The sequence below is a fragment of the Pan troglodytes genome, chromosome 22 (assembly GCF_028858775.2).
Source record: "Pan troglodytes isolate AG18354 chromosome 22, NHGRI_mPanTro3-v2.0_pri, whole genome shotgun sequence".
Taxonomy (NCBI): Eukaryota; Metazoa; Chordata; class Mammalia; order Primates; family Hominidae; genus Pan; species Pan troglodytes.
This window is the reverse complement of record NC_072420.2, coordinates 43795048-43815952: the sequence shown is the minus strand read 5'-3', so window position 1 is coordinate 43815952 and position 20905 is coordinate 43795048. Positions and strand designations below refer to the sequence as shown.

General features: G+C 54.1%; 1 protein-coding gene and 1 long non-coding RNA gene across 3 annotated transcripts in view; one reads left to right on the top strand and one right to left on the bottom strand.

The window, feature by feature from the left end:
• Positions 1-20905, bottom strand: part of CRYAA (crystallin alpha A) — a 63758-nt gene that overhangs the window by 2866 nt on the left and 39987 nt on the right. For both annotated transcript variants that reach the window (XM_063803499.1, XM_514927.8), the window contains one exon: positions 658-1559. In XM_063803499.1, coding sequence (XP_063659569.1) covers positions 658-846 — 189 coding nt within the window. In that variant the 5' untranslated portion in view covers positions 847-1559. The remainder of the gene's footprint in view (positions 1-657; positions 1560-20905) is intronic.
• LOC112206640 (uncharacterized) lies at positions 11217-15102 on the top strand. The gene is made up of 3 exons (XR_010154422.1): positions 11217-11275; positions 12402-12477; positions 12962-15102. It is a non-coding gene; the product is annotated as an uncharacterized LOC112206640 (long non-coding RNA).

Below are 20905 nucleotides of genomic sequence, written 5' to 3'. Positions count from 1 at the left end.
CTACTGCAGCAGCCCTGGGGAGGACCCTGTTTTTGAGGTGCTGGGTGGGACTCAGGCCCTCCAGAACAGCAGAACCCGCACCGCTCACCCGTGGCTCAGAGAGGAGGCCTGTGGTTGGGTGGGGGGGGGGGGGGGCGCCCATTTCCTGTCCTTTTAGCCTTGGCAGGGCACCTAAGTAAACTTGCCAAGAGCTTTGCTAGCCGTGGGCAGGCCGAGCTCATTGGAGGAGGTGCTAGGAACGCCCTGCTCTCTGGCTTTCAGGACTATGACCCCCACCTGCTCCCAGGTCTCCGGGACTCAGGAGACCAGAGGAACCCGGGAGCTGGCATTCGCCACCACGCATGCCTGGATGGGCTGCTCTTGGGGTTTCCAGTATGTGGCTGGTGCCTTACAAAGCACACATGGGTCATGAGCTGATGGAGGAAAGCAAAGGTGGATTCAGGCTGCTCCCTTGTCCACCCTCTCCCCAGTGCCAGGGGAAGCTCTGCCACGTGGCTGCAGTGGGGACACAGGCTCTCGCCCAGCCTCTGCAAGGGGATGAAGTGGGACGAGGCCACCTGCCTGACGGAGCAAGACCAGAGTCCATCGCTCTCCACCCACCGAGGCCACCACCCTCTGAGCAGCGAGGAGAGGCCAGCACCACGGGCCACGTCTTACCTCAGAGATGCCGGAGTCCAGCACGGTGCGGAAGAGGGACTGGCGGTAGTAGGGGCTGATGGTGGACGACAGGAAGGGCAGCAGGTCATACTCAAAAAGGCCCTCGCCGAAAAACTGGTCGAACAGCCGGCTGGGGTAGAAGGGCCCCAGGGTGCGCTTGAACCAGGGGTGCTGGATGGTCACGTCCATGTTCAGCTTTGGTACCACGGGGACCTGGAGGCTGGCAGGAGTCAGCGGGGCCTCTGGGCAGTGCAGTGTGGAGCCAAGGCCGAGCCCTCCCTATATATGCCACCAGCAGAATGGAGGCATTAAGGGATTTCTCTGGAAAGGCATGAGCTCATGAAGAAGGCTGCTCAGTCAGCAGAAACGTGGCTGAGACAAGTGCCCGCCCCCAGCCCCAGGAGGGGCTGCACGGACTGTCCCCGAGGCCTGGACTCAGCTGAGGCCCGCCTGGGCACCCTGGGGCTCCCGGGAGGGCAGACAACCCAAGGAGGTGCCTGTGCCCCACACTCGCCAGGGGCGACAATGGAGCTTCTCATCTGCCAGTCACTGGGCAGGGGCTACGTGCCAGGGACCATGCTAGTTCTCTGCACACCTTGTCCTGCCTGGGTGGTCCTCATGGTCGCCAGAGGAGGGAGAGCCCACACCCCCGTTAGACACAGAGGTTAGACACATCATCCTCAGAGTCTCACCGTGCCTGGGCAAGAGTGCACTGGTTTCCAAAGCGGAGTGCATCTGTGAACCTCCGTTACACTCACCACTTATAAAAAGTACGCATGCTTGTTAAAACTCCTGGAGAAGAATTTGAAAGGTGCCATAATTCCAGCACCTGGGGGAGCCCTATGGCGTTTCATGCTTGTCCTCCAGGGGTCTGCGTGCCTCCAACAGGAAGACGGGCTGGGCTGTGGGCAGATGAGAGCACCACGTGGTGAGCTTCCCTCTGCGGCGCACCCTGGACGCCCAGCCCCATGGCCATCGTCCCCTCGATGTAACGCCTCGAGCGTTACATCTCGTAATGGTGTAACGCCTTGACGTAACGTCCCCACGTAATGCCTCGAGCCTCCGTGGCATGACCTGCCGTGGCTGTTGAGTTGGGCTGCTCCTGTCAGGGTGGCGACATGTCCCCACGTCCCTGTCACCCATGCGGACCCACCACCCACATGATCCTGTTATCCACAAGTCCTGGTGATTATTTTGCTCCTCGACCCATGGCCCCTGTCCAGTTCTCACTAAGTGTCCAGGCACTCCCGGTTTTGTTTGTTTGTTTTTGAGATGGAGTCTTGCTCTGTCACCCAGAGTGGCGCCCAGATCATACAGTGGCGCGATCTCAGCTCACTGCAACCTCTGCCTCCCAGGTTCAAACAATTCTCCCCCCTCAGCCTCCTGAGTAGCTGAGACTGCAGGTGCCTGCCACCACACCTGGCTAATTATTATTATTATTTTTGTATTTTTAGTAGAGACAGGGTTTCACCGTGTTGGCCAGGCTGGTCTCAAACTCTTGACCTCAGGTGACCCACCTGCCTTGGCCTCTCAAAGTGTAGGATTACAGGCGTGAGCCACTGCACCCGGCTCACTCCTAGTTTTAAGTCTTTTGATATTTTGGTATTTTGATATTTTGGTAAACTGGCCCTGGGGAGCATGGTCCTCCCCCACATCCCCCCTGCCAGCCTGGGAAGAGGCCATTCCCCCTCTCCTGGGCTAGCTTTTCTAGTGTACGGTCCAGGCTGTGGGAAGTTGCCTGGTTCTCTTTGGGCCTCCTAGTTCCTACTCAGCCTCTAACAGATTCATGCGTGTGGAGTGAACACACACCCAGGACACTCCCGGGCTTTGCAAATTCATCTCCAGCCCATGGGCTCAGAAGGCCATGAAAGGTCAGATGCCCCAGTGTATGCGGATCAGATCTGACACATCCCAGATGGGATCAGGGATGAAAGGGGGGGCTCTGAGGCGTGCTCCACGGGGCACCTCCATCATGAGCAGCACCCTTCCTCCTGCATTTACAGCACTGTCTGGGGACACAGGATCCCAAAAAATCTTGAAATGATAGCTTTTGCCCTGCAAGGTTACAATTCCAGAGGAGCGATTCCCTGGGGTGCCAAATTAAGGTGCAGATAGGAAACGCTGGGAGAGTGATGGGTGCTTCCCCCGAAAGCCTACACCAGACCTCTGCCTGTGGGTCCTCAGAGCCACTGTGAAGCAGGTCCCAGCATCATTCCCGCTTCATAGACCAGGAAATGGGAGCTTAGAAGGTTAAGCCGCATTCCCAGGTCACTCGGCTTGGAAGAAGGGAAGGGGGTTTAAAGCCACCTTTCCAGTCTGGGGGTCAACATCCAAGCAGTGGCAGGGTCTGGGTGAGGCAGCGGGCGGCCCCACTGTGCTGGCTGCCTATTCCTGGGGCACAGGGAGGGGGAAGAAGAGGCCTTTGGGATGGAAGCCAGCATGGAGCTTGGCCCTGGGGAGGGTCGAGCCAGGCCAGGAGCACGGTCAGTGCTGGGCGGAGCCATGCTGGAGCTTGAAGCAAAAGGAGAAGGCCATCGTCCTCATCCTGCCTTTATGTAAAATGTTGACAGTTTGTCCACCACAAATTTTTTGCATTCATTTTGATTTACTTATTTATTTTATTTATTTATTTTTGAGATGGAGTCTCGCTCTGTCACCCAGGCTGGAGTGCAGTGGCACGATCTCAGCTCACTGCAACCTCTGCCTCCCGGGTTCAAACGATTCTCCTGCCTCAGCCTCCCAAGTAGCTGAGATTACAGGCACACACCACTACGCCCAGCTAATTTTTATATTTTTAGTAGAGATAAGGTTTCGCCGTGTTGGCCAGGCTGGTCTCGAACTCCTGATCTCTGGTGATCCACTCGCTTCGGCCTCCCAAAGTGATGGGATTACAGGTGTGAGCCACCACGCCCGACCCATTTTGATTTTTTTAAACATTGCATCAAAACATGATTTAAACATCAGAACATTGATGGCGGTGTTTTTAGTGCCCCTGACACTTGGCAGGGAGGGAGGAGCTGTGCTGTCCTTCACAGCTGGCCCTGCACATGGTCAGTCAAACAGTGGAGACTGCAGGCTGAGGAGGCAGCTGAGGCACCAACCTGGGGCTGGGCACCAGCCTGGTCCTACGGACTGCACAGCTCTGGGCGCCGAGGATGGGGCAAGGTCCTCAGACACGGGGCAGAGCAAGGTCCAGGCACTCATACCTCTTGCGCCCCTCACCACACGCTGTAGGGCCTGGCGGCTCAGAGGCCGCCGTGGGACGTCGAGGCTCTGCCACAGGATTGGCCGGGCCTGCAGGGGCCTTCTGAGTGAGCCAGCGCCTGAGTCTGCACAACAGAAGCAGGAAGGCCTGGACCGGGGGCAGGGAGGGCTCTAGGGCCCTAGGGGCCTTTTCAAACCCCGAGTTTAGGTGTTGTATTAGTGTCTTGTGGCTGATGTACCAATCACAGACTTAGTGGCTTAAAACAACACAAACGTCTTCTCTCACAGTTCTGGAGGCCACAAGTCTGAAATGTGTCTCATTCAACTTAAAGCAAGACACTGGCAGGGCTGGCTCCTGCTGGAGGCTCAGGGGAATCTGTTTCCTGCCTTCTCCGGCATCTCAAGGCACCTGCCTTTCTTGGCTCGTGGCCCCTCCTCCACCTTCAAAGGCAGTGGTGGGCGGTGAGGTCTCTCCCATCACATCCACCTGGCAATTACGCTCTCAGCCCACCTGGATAATTCAGGATCACCCCCACCACATCTCAAAGCCGGCTACTTTCAGGAGCCTTAACCCCCCACTTGCTGGCCCGCAGCCTGCTGTGCAAACATCCTCACTTAATTGATCCACACTGGTCAAGTCCTGTCTCTTAACGCTGTGTTAAACAAAGTCCCTGCTTTCCTGGAGCTGATATTCTCTTGGGTAGAGACAAGCAACAAACAAATAAACAAGTAAATGCACGCTGAGGTCAGTGCATCCGCCTGCCAGAGCCCTGCGCCATTCGCCTGGATTCTGGGGAAACAAGACCCTTTTGCTCTGGACCTGGGCTCCTCCTGAAATTTGTGTTGAAGATGCTGCCTCAAAGCCACAGTGTGCAGGTGGCGGGCAGGGGGAGGTGACAGCCAGTGCACTGAGGGATATGATGTCTGTGGAAAATGAAAAACCAGAATGAAACCAAAGACAAGTCAGTGTTCTTTTCCTGATTCCCAGCCACTGTCCATGCAAATCATGTCAGCACAAAATCCCCTTTTGCTGGGCTAAGTTCTAGCAATTGCTGCATTCATAGCAGTTGTTTCTAGAGGTAGGGGTGTTCTATAAAGCTGCTGTGAGCACTGAATTAGTGATGCCTGGACTGCTGAACCATGGCTCCCAGGGGAGACACAGGCTTAGGGTCCTGCGAGCCTCTGGTCCCAATGTTCTCATCAGCTGAGCAATGCATCATTTGTCTTATGAGTGTTTCTGTGTACAGATGCTTTACTGAGGCCAGGCGTGGTGGCTCACGCCTGTAATCCCAGCACTTTGGGAGGCCAAGGCGGGTGTATCACCTGAGGCCAGGAGTTCAAGATCAGCCTAGCCAAAATGGTGAAACCCCATTTCTATTTAAAATACTAAAATTAGCCAGGCGTGATGGTGCAGGCCTGTAATCCCAGCTACTTGGGAGGCTGAGGCAGGAGAATCGCTTGAACCCAGGAGGTGGAGGTTGCAGTGAGCTGAGATCGTGCCACTGCACTTCAGACTGGGCAACAGAATGAGACTCTGTTCCAAAAAAGAGGGAAAAAAAAAGGTGCTTTACTGGATCTATAAACATTGATTCACTAACACTGAACTCATGGCCAGCAGCCCTGTAGCTCAGCCCGAAGGACGCTTCTCTAACCCGTGTTTCCTCTGTGAGATGCACTGCAGCTTGCTTACCTTTTGCAGTTTTGTGTGTTTTGTTCGTGATTTTGCTGTTTAAAATGCCCCCAAGCACAAAGCTGAAGAGTAACCAAACAGTAACCAAAACTGTCTTTGGGTTTCCATTTGTATGGCATATTTTTAGAAATCTTTTACTTTCAAACTATTTGTGTCTTTGAATCTAAAGTGTCTCTCGCAGACAGCATATAATTAGATAATGTTTTTAATCTGTTTGGACAATTTCTGCATTTTAACTGAAGTGCTTAATCCACTTACTTAAAAATGCCTCCAAGCACACAGCTCTTCAGCACTGGGCTTGGGGACGTTTTAAAAAGCAAAATCACAAACAAAACACACGAAGTGCAAAAATCATGGCACTAAATAGACCTCCAAAAGGATACTGGTTGACCGCCTGAGGCTGAAACAAGAGGGCATAGTGCTGCCTTGTCCAACCTCACCCAGGAATGTGTGTAAGGAGACAAATGTCTCGGCACTCTCTACACATCTGTGAATGACCAGGAAAACTCTGCAATTATTGATTTGGGGTCACAAATAAATTTTTTTGGTAATTTTTTTGTAGGGACGGGGTCTTGCTTGCTATGTTGCCCAGGCTGGTCTTGAACTCCTAGGCTCAAGCGATGCTCCCACCTTGGCCTCCAGAAGTGCTGGGATTACAGGCGTGAGCCACCGTGCCCAGCCTACAAATAAATTTGACCAAGTAGGTGTCATGGACTGAACTGAGTTCCCAAAAAATTCCTGTGTTGAAGTACTAACCCCAGGACCTCAGAGTGTGACTGTATTTGGAGATAGGATCTCTCAGGAAATTAAGTTAAAAGGAGGTCATTTGGGTGAGCCCTAATGCATGTGACTGGCATCCTTATAAGAAGAGGAAATCAGCTGGGCGCGGTGGCTCACGCCTGTAATCCCAACACTTTGGGAGGCCGAGGCGGGTGGATCACGAGGTCAGGAGTTCAAGACCAGCCTGGACAACATGGTGAAACCCCGTCTCTACTAAAATACAAAAAAATAGCCAGGCATGGTGGCATGCACCTGTAGTCCCAGCTACTCGGGAGGCTGAGGCAGGAGAATCACTTGAACCCGGAAAACGGAGGCTGCAGTGAGCCGAGGTTGCACCACTGCACTCCTGCCTGGTGACAGAGTCTCACTCTGTCTTAAAAAAAAAAAAAAAAAAAACAACGAGGAAATCTGGACAAATTCCAAAAAGAGACACCAGGAACACATGCACACAGAGGAAAGTCCACATGAGGGCACAAGAAGAGGCCCGTCTGCAGGCACAGGAAGGAACCGGCCGCACCGACCCTGCGATCTTGGACTTCCAGGCTCCAGGACTGGGAGGCAACAAATGTCTGTTGTTTAAGCCAGCCGGTCTGTGGTCCCTGGCACACTGACATCACAGGGAATTCCCAAATCTGGAATGCATGAGTCATGAGGAGAGACTATATTTCTGTAATCTTCACATTAGCACAGTTTTATTTCTTGTTCTAAACATTTACTGAGTGGAAATTGTCCAGTGAACTTCCAGTCATGGGGCCACTCCCGACACTGCCGACGCAGCCACCTGCATTGGCTTGGAGCGGCTTTGAAGGGCGGGTGCAGGTGCGCTGGGGGAGGGGTTCTCATCTCCAGCCCGTGGTTCAACATATTTCTGTGCTTAAACGAGAAATTTCACATAACAACAACAGCACTCACAAAGAAACCGAGCTGGAAGTATTTCAGTTCTGTCATTCTGCATGACCTCTTGGTGTTTTTATTCTGTGTTTCAAATGTGAGACTGTGAAACCGGGGCGAAAACGGAGGTGTGGTGCTGAAGCTGAGATGTTAGCTCATGCATGAAAGAAGTCACTGAATTTGAATATCTTTAACATTGAAATGCATTCTTTTTTCTGTTAATTGCTTTAAAGAACGAATCAAGAAAATCATGATTATCCGTGATTATTACATAACTATCCTGAAAATAACTTTGCGGTATGAAGGATGGAATATTCAAAACTGTGACTCACTCTGGTGTCAAATACCCTGGGGGCACCGCCGGCCTGGGGCTCCTCAAGCTTCTTGCTGGCGTCCAGTGGCCTCTGGCAGCCCTCCAAGTGTGAGCAGACCGAGGCTGTTTCGGGAGGCCTGGAGCCCTTTGGCGCTGCCCTCAGTCTGCCTCTGAGCCAAAATCTGCAGCCGGCCTCGTCGCCAGCAACGCTGGGACCCCAAGGTTGAGATGATATAGGAAACAAGGGTCCCCCCCAGGATGTCTGAAGGGTGAGGTAAGCTTCTTCCTGTGCCTCCCACACCACCGCCCAGTGGCACAGGGCCCCCTGGCGCCTGCCCGGGACAGCCTGCAGGAGCCCGGCCCCAGCACACAGGCCCCAGGCTGGTGTGAGCTGGGTCAGGGGAAGGTCCGCCTAGGGACAGGAAGGGCCGTGGAGACAGAGGTCTGCCCAGGAGGCCCCAAGGACCCCTCCGGGAAGATGCTGGCCTCTCCAGGCAGCCTGGCACGGAAGTCAAGGGCTGCGAGTCAAGTGTCTGACTCCCAGGCCAGGGCTGGGAAGGGCAAGAACGAGGCTGGTCCTGTAGCCTGCCACCTGGGGAGGGCACGGGGGTGGGCAAACAGCTCAGCCCCGCAGGCACACCGGGGTCTGTGCAAACATGATCACCCTGGGCACAGGCAGCCCTTCCTCACTGGATGTCCCTGGGCACGGGCGGCCCTTCCTCACTGGACATCTTTAAGCATGGACAGCCCTTCCTCATTGGATGTCTCTTGGTTCTCCCGGTCTCCTGGAGAGTAACCGTCACTCCTGCCTGTGCCCTGGACCGAGACCCTGGCGAGAGTGACCAGCCCAGGGCAGACCCAGCCAGAGCACCCAGTGGGCCCCAAAGGACCCGCCTTGGGTTAAGGGGGCGCGGGAGGGGGTCACCGCAGAGCCAGCAGCTTCCAGAGAAGGCTAAGGGTGGGGACCCGGGCATAGCCCAAGGTGCCAGTGCCCACCTGGGGTCTCGGTGGCCGCAGGGAGAATGTGGGCCGGGTGCCGCCGCACAGCTCCATCCGGCCTGACCCTCGGTCCCAGCCCCACCCTGGGCCACTGCTGCTGGGTCCCCCCTCACAGATGCAGAGACCGCACAGGCGGCAGAGTCAGATGGACGCAGCTTCCACACGGGCCCCACCTAGGCCATCTGCGCCCCAGCAAGGGAGACGCCAGCCCAGCATGCCTGGCTCAGCGCAGTGCCACCACAGGCCCGACCCTCACCCCCCCCGCCCCGGGGAAGAAAAAGTAAGAGTTTCACAGAGATCAGAGAAAGAAAAGGCACGCCTCCCACAGCTGAGCAAGGCCATGGGGCAGGGCTGGCCCCTGTGCCCACCAGCCCTCGCAGGGGCCGTCCCACCTGGGAGAGGCCTCAAGGCCACTGGCTGCCTCGACGGGAACTGCAGCCGAGTGGGGCCTGCAGCCGGGGCCTCAGGCCTGTCGCAGGTGTGGCGCCCCGCCGCCTGAGGACGTTCTGCAGGGTGGGCAGTGCTGGGGACGGCGCAGGGGGACCATCCCCTCCGGCCCAGGGACTGGGCAGGACCCAGTGTGGGCTGCATGGGGCTCCTGAGGGTGGAGAAGGGGTGGGAGGCCAAGGGAACAGAGGGACAGATGTGCGGGATCTGGGGTGCGAGGGCAGGGCTCCAACTGGTCTGGGAGCGTGTGTGGGGGTGTGGTGTATATTTGATATGTGTGGTGTGTGGGGTGTGTGTGTTGGATATGTGGTGTGTGATGTGTGTGTGGTGTGGTGTATGTGTGGTATATGTGTGGTGTGTGGGGTTTCTGTGACGTGTGTGGTGTGTGTGTGGTATACATATGGTGTGTGGGGTTTCTGTGATGGGTGTGGTGTGTGTGGTGTGTCTCTGACGTGTGTGGTGTGTGTCTGTGGTATATGTGTGGTGTGTGGGGTTTCTGTGATGGGTGTGGTGTGTGTGGTGTGTCTGTGACGTGTGTGGTGTGTGTCTGTGGTATATGTGTGGTGTGTGGGGTTTCTGTGATGAATGTGGTGTGTGTGTGGTGTATATGTGATGTGTGATGTGTGTGTGGTGTGTGGTGTACAGTGTACCGTGTATAGTGTGTGTGGTGTGTGTGTGTGTGATGTGTCTGGTATGTGCTGTGTGTGTTGTATATGTGATGTGTGGGGTGTGTGTGTGATGTGTGTTGTATATGTGATGTGTGTGGTATATGTGGTGTGTGATGTGAGTGGTGTGTGTGTGGTGTTTATGTGATGTGTGGGGTGTGTGGAATGTGGGGTGTGTGGTATATGTGTGGTGTGTGATGTTTCTGTGGTGCATGTGGTGTGTGGTGTGTGTGTGGTGTATGATGTGTGTGCAGTGTGGCATATCTGTGGTGTGTGTCTGTGTGGTGTGTGTGATGTGTATGTTGTGTATCTGGTGTGTGATGTGTGTGGGGTGTGTGTGTGGTATATCTGTGGTGTGTGTCTGTGTGGTGTGTGTGGTGTGTGTTGTATAGGTGGTGGGGGGTGTGTGTGTGTGGTACATCTATAGTGTATGGTGTGTGTGTGATGTGTGTGGTGTGTGTCCGTGGTGTGTGTGCGTGGGGGTGTGTAAGCCACTGTCTCGGAGATCATTTTTCTCGAATATCTCTACAGATCGAGACCTGTCGGGAGGTTTTCCCGGCCTCTGCGATGGCTCCTCCGCGGCTCCCCGGCATTGTTTCCGCGGCCCAGCTTAAGCCTGTCCTCAGCGATTTGCCGCCCCACTGCACCCGAGCTCAATGCCAGCCCCTCACACAAAGGCCACATTCACTTCATCTACAGGATTCCCGTAACGCCAGCAGTCTGCCCCACAAAGGCTGGCGCTGCAATTTTCCACTCCAGGGCCCCGCGGGGCTCGCACACAAATCCGCCTGCGTAGGGCGGACGGGGCATTGTTGCTGCTCAGCGGGGAATGTGGCTGAGCTAAGCCCTCGCCCTGCTTCTCCTCGAGGTCAGCAGGTTACACAGGATGGTCCCCTGCAGACCCCCGAGCTGCCCTCAGAGTGGAACGTGGGGCCGGTCATGTCCCGCCAGCCCTTTCCAGAACAAAGCCAGCAGGCAGAGTGTGCCATAGACCCCCGAGGCCCTCCGAGGCTGGAGTTAAGTTGGGGAGAGGATCCTCTTTCGGGGGTTTAGAGATAATTCTGTCCCACAGCACACACTGGGCGCTCACCACTGCCAGGACGTGCAGGTCATGGGTGACGGGGACAGAGCCAGTGACGTCCCGCCCTCCCCCTGCGGGCCAGCACCTGGTGCGCCCATCACGGGGTATTACTTTTACGGTGGCGGCAAATGCTACTTCATTGAGTTTATTTTTATCATGAAAATTTTTACACAGTCTCAAAAGTAGAGACCATGGAACAATGAGCCCTTCACATACTCCTCAGCCAGATCCAACAATCAGGAGGATTTTGCGCTGCTTCCCGCTTCTCTTGGTTTTTTTTCTTTACTGGAGTATTTTAAAGCAAAGCACAGACGCCACGTCATTTCACCCCCGCGCACTTCAGGTACCTCTCCTACAAATCGAACGTTTCTTTATATAAGCGCAAATTCCCTCTCATGTTCGACAGGATTCCTAACAATTTCTCGATGTCATCTAAAACCTAGTCCCTCATCAGATAACCCTGATTGTCTCAAATATGTTCTTTTACAGTTGATGTGTTTGCATCATGACCCAAAAAGAATCTGCTCACTGCTCTGGTTGTTACATAGGTATCATTTTTTCTGAAATTGCTTCTGCGTTCCTGAAAAGGTCATACGTCTTTTCCTCTTTTGATATGTTAATACAAAGAACTTTATGAATCAGTTGTCTAATGCTAAACCAATCTCACATGATTGGAACCAACCCAGCTTAGTTACTGTCTTAGCCCAGGTTTCCAAGAAGAGGGGGCCTGGGGAGCGTCTAGGTGCGGATGTTTTGTTGGGAGGTACCACGCCAGGGAAGTGAAAGGGAGGTGAGGAAGGGAGGGAGGGTACTTTGCAGAACTGGCTCTTCTCATCTCCAGGTGGCCAAATCTGCTCCAAAGGATGATGGCCTCCCTCACCCCATCCCCAACTTTCTGACATGTCTTTCTGGGCCCTTCGGGGAACCGTGGGGAAGCAGAACCCCTGGGATCGAGGCAGCTCAGCCCGAGGCTCTCACCAGGATGGGTGGGGGCACCCCAGCCCAGGCTTGCCTCCCAGGAGCGCTAGATGGGACGATGGGTTCAGCTCTGTTACGTTTAGGATTTTCCACCTATGCTCTGAATGCAGCTGGCCTGTAGCTCTCTCTTGTATTGTGCTTATCTGGTTTTGATACCAAGGTTATAACCACCTTATAAAACGGGGGGTGGGCTGGGCGCAGCGGCTCACCCCTGTAATCCCAGTGCTTTGGGAGGCTGAGGAGGGTGGATGGCTTGAGCTCAGAAGCTTGAGACCAGCCAAGGCAACATGGCAAAACCCTGCCTTTACAAAAAAATACAAAAATTAGACGGATGTGATGGCACGCACCTGTAATCCCAGCTACTTAGGAGGCCGAGGTGGGACGATGACTTGAGCCCAGCAGGCAGAGGTTACAGTGAGCAGAGATTGCACCACTGCACTCCAGCCTGGGCAACAGAACCAGACCCTGTCTCAAATAAAAATAAACAAATAAAACGGGAGGTGAGGGAAGCATGTTTTCTAATTTTCTTTTCTTTGGAAGAGTTTCTATAAAACTGAAACTGTTCTTACTTGGTAGAAACTCACCAGTTAACATCTAGGAATGTTATTTTCTCTTTGGGGCTTTTTTTTTTCCTACTGATTCCATTTTTTAATGGCGATAGGACTTCTGGTTTTTAGAAAATCCTCCTTTGTGTAGGTATCACACTCACGGGCATGCAGCGTCCCCCGGGTGCTCGGATTCCTTGGTGATCTCCTCCGGCCTCACGAGCGTGGTAGGCATTTTGTTTTTTTTCTCATCCCTCTTCTTGTTTATTTGTCTCCACCTTTTTCTTCATTAATTGGGGCAGTTTATCAATTTTATTAGATTTTGGCTTCGTTGATCCTCTCTACAGTATGTCGTTTTTTATTTCATTCATTTCTACTCATATCTTCTTCTTCTTTTTTTTTTTTTTTTGACATGGAGTCTCCCTCTGTCACCCAGGCTGGAGTGCAGTGATACAATCTCAGCTCACTGCAACCTCCACCTCCCGGGTTCAAGCAATTCTCCTGGCTCAGCCTCCTGAGTAGCTGGGATTGCAGGTGCTCACCACCATGCCCGGCTAATTTTTGTATTTTTAGTAGAGATGGGGTTTCACCCTGCTGGCCAGGCTGGTCTCGAATCTTTCTTTTGTTCTTTCCTCTGGATTTATTCCACTGCTAACGTTTGTAAATCTAACGTGGTACATTTGCTATGAGTTTTACCTTTTCTTTGCTCAGTGTCAGCGTGAAGATGGTCGTTTCCTTTTCTCACCGTGGCCGCATCCCACAGGTTTAGCTGGAGAGCTGGGGCTCTTCCCGCAGTGCCCTGCAGGAGCCACCGTGCAGCCCAGGGAGGGGCCTTCAGACATCGGGGAGCGAAGCCACACAGAGGCTTCTGCAGTCAGTCACCGGGCAAGACTCAACACTCACTTTGTGTTTGTTCTTAGCCCACCTGACCCAGAAATGACTGGAGGCAGGCAAGGGGGGCTCAAGCCCTGGGCATTCGCTGTGTTCAGCAGAATGAACAGTTCCTAGGCCAGTGCTGGAGGAGGGAGAGGAGCTGTTGACACATCACCCGTGACAGTGACGCTACTGCTGTCACCACACCAGGGGTGTCCTGAGTGCTTCACCTGAGTGGACCCCGCACCCCAAACAGAAACCCTCTGCAGTCAGAACCCCGGCGACCCGGGTGCCGGGGAAGCAGCTTCGGCACCATCCGGAAAGTTACAGGAAGCTCCTGGAAGCTTCGAGAGGCAGAGCCCGGGCTAAGCCCGCCACGATGCTGCCCGCTTCGTGTGGTCTGAGCGCGGAACGTCTCCCTTTGCTTTTCTGCACAAAACACCGCTGTGCTGCCAGTCCTCAAGATCCAATCTGCGGTCCTGGCCCGCCCCGGGCACTTGCTTCCCCTTCAAAGACCTCTCAGCAGACAATTGTTTTTCACGCCCTCTGGAAGGGAACACTCAGGCCGCTGGTGACGGGCGACGTGGCTGAAGGCGTGGGACACAGTGGGTGCCTAGTCTCTCCAGAAATCAACCCAGGCTCGCCGAGGAGGCTGGACACAGCTCTGGGCGTGAGGACAAGGCTGGTTTGCCTTTGGTTCCTGAGCAGCACAGCCCACCTTTCCCCACCCAGACGTTCCGCCCTGCCTCGAGGGGCAATGACACGGGTCGGCCAGGCCTGCGGTCAGAAGCAGGCGCTCTCAGAGCCAGGCTCTGGCTCTATGACTCCACGTGCCTGGTCAAGGCGAAGGCGCTAAGGAGCCCCCCAACCCCTGCTGCCTGTGGACACCTGGAGAGCGGTGCTTCCAAGGGAAAGCAGGGAGGTGGGCTGCTGGGGGCGTGTTGGCTCCCCCACCTCGGGGGATCGAGAGGAGAAGGCAGATGTGGGGCCTTTGGAAGGTGACCTGGGAAGCAGGAGTGAGTGAGGGGGCGGGAGGTGGGGTAAGGAGCAAAGCCACCGAAGGCTCCTCCATGAGAGGGTTGCTGGTGCAGGCAACTGGGGCCGATCCCACTGAGGATGTCGACTGTGGCACTCCTAGCTCTCACGCGGGCCGAATGGACCGAAGCCCCAAGAGCAGAGAGGCGGGGAATGCGGCCCCTCGGAAACGGCCCCCTTAGCTTCCGTGGGCTCAGAGGCACCTGCAGGATTCTGGCCAGGGCAGCAACAGGGTCTAGCACCAGCGCCAGAGACCATGACACCCACCAAACCAGGGGCATCTGTCAGGGTTCCCAGAGGAACAGAACCCACAGGACAGAGCCGATAGGATAGGTGGACAGAAGGATGAATGGATGGATGGAGGGAAAGAGATTTATTTGAAGAAATTGGCTCGGGCAATTGTGGGGGCTGTCACTTCCAAAATCTGCAGGGCAGGCAGCAGGCTGGAGACTCAGGCAAGAGCTGACTGAGGTCTCAAGTCCAAGTTCTGCAGGGCAGCATGCTGGAGACCCAGGCAGGGTTTCTGTATTGCAGTCTTGAGGGAGGTGCAATTCCTTCTTCTTCAGGAAACCTTAGTCTTTGAACTTAAGGCCTCTGGCTGACCGGACAAGACCCACCCACACGACGGAAGGTCACCAGCTTTAAAAGAGTCTACTGACCTAAATACGAATCACATCTACACAGCTGTCCACGGCAACATCTAGATGGGCGTTTGACCAAACCGGGCGCCGTGGCCCAGCCAAGTTGATGCATGACACGAACCATTGCACCGGGGTGAACCCAGGAAGGTTAACTCATCACTAAACCAGGAAGGTGAGCCTTCCTGCTGCTCTCAGAGCCTTGAGGAAAGGGAGCGCATTCGGGTTGAGGAAACAAAACCTCTTCTTAGATGATTGTTACTAAAATTACCATAACCCCCCAAGAAATGGCTGCACCATGGGTGTTATTTTGTTTGTTTGTTTTTTTATCTGTTATTTTTGTACAGACAGGGTATCCTTATGTTGCCCAGGCTGGCCTCAAACTCCTGGCCTCAAGCGATCTTCCTGCCTCGGCCTCCCAAAGCACTGAGATTACAGGTGTGAGCCGCCACGCCTTGCGATGGGAGTTATTTTTCTCATGTGCAAAGATTTCGGTTTTCAGTCAGTGTGGGTCTGCACTAGCCGGGAAAACTGTCCAGAAACTCATTCGTGTCGAGAAAGAACACAGTACAGCCCTGGCGTCCAGAGCCACCCTGATGCTCAGGGCCAGGCTTTTGCTTTCCTCCTGGACGTAAACAACCTCCCGGAATGCCAGCTGAGACAGGGGCCACGAGACCACGGCAGAAGGAGACGAAGCAAGGCCACCCGTAATCGTGTCTAAGCACAAAAGCAAGGTCACCGCACAGCCCACGAAACGCTGGACGCCTCTCCTCTTGCTAAATGAGTGGCTGCTGCCCTGTTAGAGAATCCTACCGGGCCCCTGCGCCCTCACCACCCCAATCTAAAACAAACCCCACCTTAGGCCCTTTCCAAGCCACCCAACCTGTGTCCCATAACACTCTGTTACTGAAACGCCCTCAGTTCCCCACGAGGCATGCAGTCCGGCCTGGTCGCCTGCAGGCGTGTGTGTTGCTGCGGCCTCTGGCTGGGGGGTGCCGCCAGTGGTCTGCCCAGGGTAACTGGATACCGAGTGACAGCCGGCCACACGGGGCCCTGGTCACACACGGTGAACGATGACTCAGCCCTGGTCCTGGAGTATGCGGGAGCCAGGGGGCCCAGGCCCATCTGCAATTTCCCTTCCTGTTCTCACCAGTCAGGCTGTGGCCCCATGACTCCACCAAAATGTCTCTCCACATTGCCACGCGCGGCCCTCGGCTCCAGGCCTCCCCCGGCCTCCTGGGCGGCTGTCAGCGGGCCACGCCCCTTCCGGGCGCACTGGCTCCACCTGGTCTCCAGGATGCGCGGTCCCCTGCTTCTCCCGCACTGCGAGCTCCTGCACAGGCTCCTCCCCACCAATGCTGGGGGCCCCGGGGCTCGGTGCTCCCATCCTCTACTTCCGTCCACACTTGGACCAGCCGGTTGACCTCATCACGTCCGTCCTATTTCCTGTGCGCTGGCTCCGCCCTACGCACCCGCCTGGCTTCTCCACGGCTCCCATTGGATGCCGAGCAGCGTCAGACGCAGCGTCTTAGACCCAGCGTGTCTGAAACCGGCTGTTCCCACGGCCTTTCTTACCCCAGCTATCAGAGCTTCATTCTTGGCCGGGCGCAGTGGCTTACACTTGTAATCCCAGCACTTTGGAAGGCCGAGGCGGGTGGATCACATGAGGTCAGGAGTTTGAGACCAGCCCGGCCAACATGGCGAAACCCTGTCTCCACTAAAAACACAAAAATTAGCCGGGTGTGGTGGCCGGCACCTGTAATCCCAGCTACTCAGGAGGCTGAGGCTGAGGCAAGAGGATCGCTTGAACCCCAGGAGGCGGAAGTTGCAGTGAGCCGAGATTGAGAAACTGCACTCCAGCCTGGGCAACAGAGCAAGACTCCTTCTCAAAAAAAAAAAAACAAAACGAAAAAACCCTTTTTTTTTTTTTTTATAGGAAACTATGCTGCCCAGGCTAGACTTGAACTCCTGGGCTGAAGTGATCCTCGTGCCTGGGCCTCCCTAGTAGCTGGGATTACAGGCAAGAGTCACCACAGCCCTAACCCCAGTGTGACTGTATTTGGAGATAGGAGGAGGTAATCAACATTACATTAGGTCATAAGCAGGGGGCTCTAATCCAATAGGACTGGCATCCTTATAAGAAAAGAGAAAGAGACACCAGGGATGTGTGTGCCCAGAGGAAAGGCCCTGTGAGGACACAGGGAGAAGGTGGCTGTCCGCAAACCACAGAGAGAGGCCTCAGGAAGAGCCAGCCCTTCTGACACTTTCATCTCAGACTTCCAGCCTCTAGAACTGAGATAATAAATTTCTGTTATTTAAATCACTCAGTCTGTGGTATCTTGTACGGCAGCCCAAGCGGACCGAGACACGCCCCATCCCTGATTTATCAGCAAATTCTGTCACCTCTACCTGCAAAAACTGTCCAGACTTTACCCATTCCTCACCACCCCACCACCTCGATCCAAGACAGCACTGTCCTCTGCCTGGATGGTTGCCGTTCGTGCCTCCCTGGGTTCCCATTTATGGCTTTGCCGCCAAGTCTATTCTCCACCCAGCAGCTAGGGCAATTCCTAAAACGAGGATTGCATCAGGCCCCTCCTGGACTCCACATCTTGCCTGATTTCCCTTCTTACCCAGGGGAAAAGTCAAATTCTTTACGGTGACCCGCAGTGCCTTACAGACCTAGCCCCAGCCTCCCCTTGTTCCCAATGCTCCTACCATTCTGGCCCCTTGGGGTTCTCTGAGGCGCATGTGCCCTCCTACCTCAGGGCCTTTGCATGGCCTGTTCCCACCTCAGAGAGCTCTTCCTGCAGTTCTCTGCATGGCTGGTGCACTAATTTCCTTGAGGTCTGTACCGAAAACCCGCTGTTGTAATCCATTTTGTGCTGCTATAACAGAATACCACAGACTACACACTTTATAAAGAACAGAACTTTATTTCCTCCCAGTTCTGGAGGCTGAGAAGTTGGCAGGTGGGACTTCCTGCTGTGTCATCCCGTAGCAGCAGGTGGAAGAGCAAAGAGAGGGGGGACCCAACGCACCCTTTCGTAAGGAGCCCAGATTCACGATAACAAACCTATTCTAGCGATTATAGCACTCATCCATTCATGAGGGCCCCGCCTCTCGCCTAGTCACCCCAGGGCCGAATCACCTCCCATTAGGCCCGCCTCCCAACACTGTGGCCTTGGGGAATAAGTTTCCAACACATGCTTCTTGAGAGAAGCATTCGAACCACAGCGCCCACCTTGTGAGTGACTCTGCCATGGCTTGCTATGGGCAGAGTGTGTGTCCCCACCCTTCTGACTTGTTGCGACTTGTGACTTGCTTTGGGCAATGGAGTGTGAGCAGACATAACTTTGGCCATGTCCGGCTGAAGGCGTTCAATGTGCATGCATGGTTGAGCCCCGCGCCATGAGAAGGCTGTGCCCATATAGACGCTGTTCCCTCTGTCTGAACCTCAGAAGGGTAACACATGGAGTGGCCCTAACCCAACCCAATGCCTGAGGCAGAACCACCCAAGCAAACCATAGACCCAAGAGAATGGGTGGAAGCCACTGGAACTTAGGGGTGTTTGTTATGTAGCATTACCATACCAAGAGCTGACCAATGCATGAGGACTTCCACACATCTCACACCCTCCTCTCCTCTGGCAGTTCTTTTCCTCCTGAACACACGTTATTCTCTAACATTCAGTATAGTCCCCTTATTTATCTTGTGTATGGTCTGCCTTCCCTATTAGAAGGTAAGCTCCATGAGGGCAGGAATTATCATCTCTTTTGTTCACCACTGTATCCCCAGTGCTAAATGGGAAGAGGCATTGAACACAGATTGTTGAATGGATGGATGGATGGATGGATGGAGGGATGGATGGATGAATGTGTTGGGTCTGAGACTAGAGCGAATTCCTAGGAGCAATGGGAACACTTACGCGGAGCTGTCCACCCAGGGCTGGAGATCGGGGCGGATGTGTCAGGAACACATCCAAGCAGAAACCCTAGGTGGCCACACTGACTCAGCAAATGAAGGTTCCCAGAGAACTTACCCCCTTCACCAGAGTGAACGCAGCTGCCTAGAATAGGTAGGGCTGGGTGACATTAATAAGGAGAGGGCAAACGTAAGATACTGTATGAATTACCCGAGATGCACACCAGGCCATCAGGATGCCAGGAACAGCTCTCTCCCATGCGTCTACTGTTCAAGCCACTTCCATGTGAGCGCCAGAGCAATTAGAAAGTAGCTATGTTTTTATTAAGCACCTACTGTGTGCCACACTAGCTGACTGGATACAGCTATAAAAAAGACAGTTCCTGACTTCAGAGGGCTACATTCCCATAGGAGAGACTGGCAAGCAGACAGACTGTGTGACAGGCAGGGAGGAACAGAGCCAATAAGAGATATAAATATAGATATTAAGAAATACATATAGGTATCGATATCAATAGTGGTGGCTGGCAAATCCAACATTTATAGATGAGCCAGCAGGCTGAAAACTCAGGAAGGAATTGGAGTTGCAGTTTTGAGGCAGAATTTCTTCTTCTCAGGAAACCTCATTTTTGCTCTTCAGGCCTTTGACTGTTTGGACAAGGCCCACCCACGTCATTCAGGATCACCTCCTTTACTCAAGGTGGACGGATTGTAGATGTTAATCGCATGCACAGAACACCTTCACAGCAAAACTTCGCCTCATGTATGAGTCCCTGGGGATCGCCTAACCAAGATAACATAAACTGACCGTGACGTGGTGGTGATGGTCGCAAACAGTGTGAATGTACTTAATGCCACAGAACTGTACACTTGGAAATGGTTAAAATGGCAACCTTTATGGTACATATATTTAACCACTTTTTTTTTTTTTGAGACAGAGTTTCACTCTGTTGCCCAAGCTGGAGTGCAGTGGTGTGATCTCAGCTCACTGCAACCTCCGCCTCCCAGATTCCAGCAATTCTTCCACCTCAGCGTCCTGAGTAGCTAGGATTACAGACGTGCACCACCATGCCCAGCTTATTTATTTATTTATTTATTTTGAGACGGAGTTTCACTCTGTCACCCAGGCTGGAGTGCAGTGGCACTGTCTCGGTTCACTGCAACCTCTGCCTCCCAGGTTCAAGCAATTCTCCTGCCTCAGCCTCCCAAGTAGCTGGGACTACAGGCGTGTGCCAACACGCCCAGCTAATTTTTGTATTTTTAGTAGAGACAGGGTTTTGCCATGTTGGCTAGGCTGTTCTCAAACTCCTGACCTCAGGTGATCCACCTGCCTTGGCTTCCCAAAGTGCTGGGATTACAGGCACACGCCACCACGCCCAGCTAATTTTTGTATTTTTGGTAGAGATGTAGTTTCGCCATGTTGCCCAGGCTGGTCTCAAACTCCTGACCTCAAGCGATCCACCCCCCCCTTAGCCTCCCGAAGTGCTGGGATTACAGACATGGGCCTCTGCACCCAGCCTAACCACAATTTTTTAAAACGTTTGATGAAGGTGAACATTGATGCCTGAACACCCAGGAGGTGTAACCAACTTCACCTGGAACCCAGAAACACCCCTCCCAACACCAAAACGCAGGTGAGAGCTGTGGCCAAAATAGGCTCCAACTAGCAGGACTGTGTCTGGAAGCAGTGCTGAGCCGTGGGAGCACCGTCACATGTGGCGCGTTCCCACGCTCGGCCCCCAGCGTGCTCCTGGCTGGCTCTCAAGCCTGGCAGCAAGAGAATCATACGGGACCATTTCCAGTTCTCATCCCCATTGATTGTAATTGTTGGCTGTGGTGGGCAGAATAATGACCCCGACCCCAAGATGTCCATGTCCCCGTCCCCAGCACCCATGAATGTGCACATTACTCTGCAAAAGGCAGCTGGAGATGGGATTAAGTGAGGGATCACGAGCTGGGGAGATGCTTCCGGATACCCAGGTGGCCCTGACATCACCACAGGGGTCCTTACAGGAAAGCAGGGAAGGAGGGTGGCAGGAGGGTCGGTGAAGGAGCTGTGGGCGTGAACACAGTCACACCTGTGCCATATGCAGGGCCTTGAGTTATGACAGAACAGGGCGGCCTCTAAAAGCTGGAAGAGGCAAGGAGGTGGATTCTCTCCTAGAGGCTTCAGAAGCAACGCAGG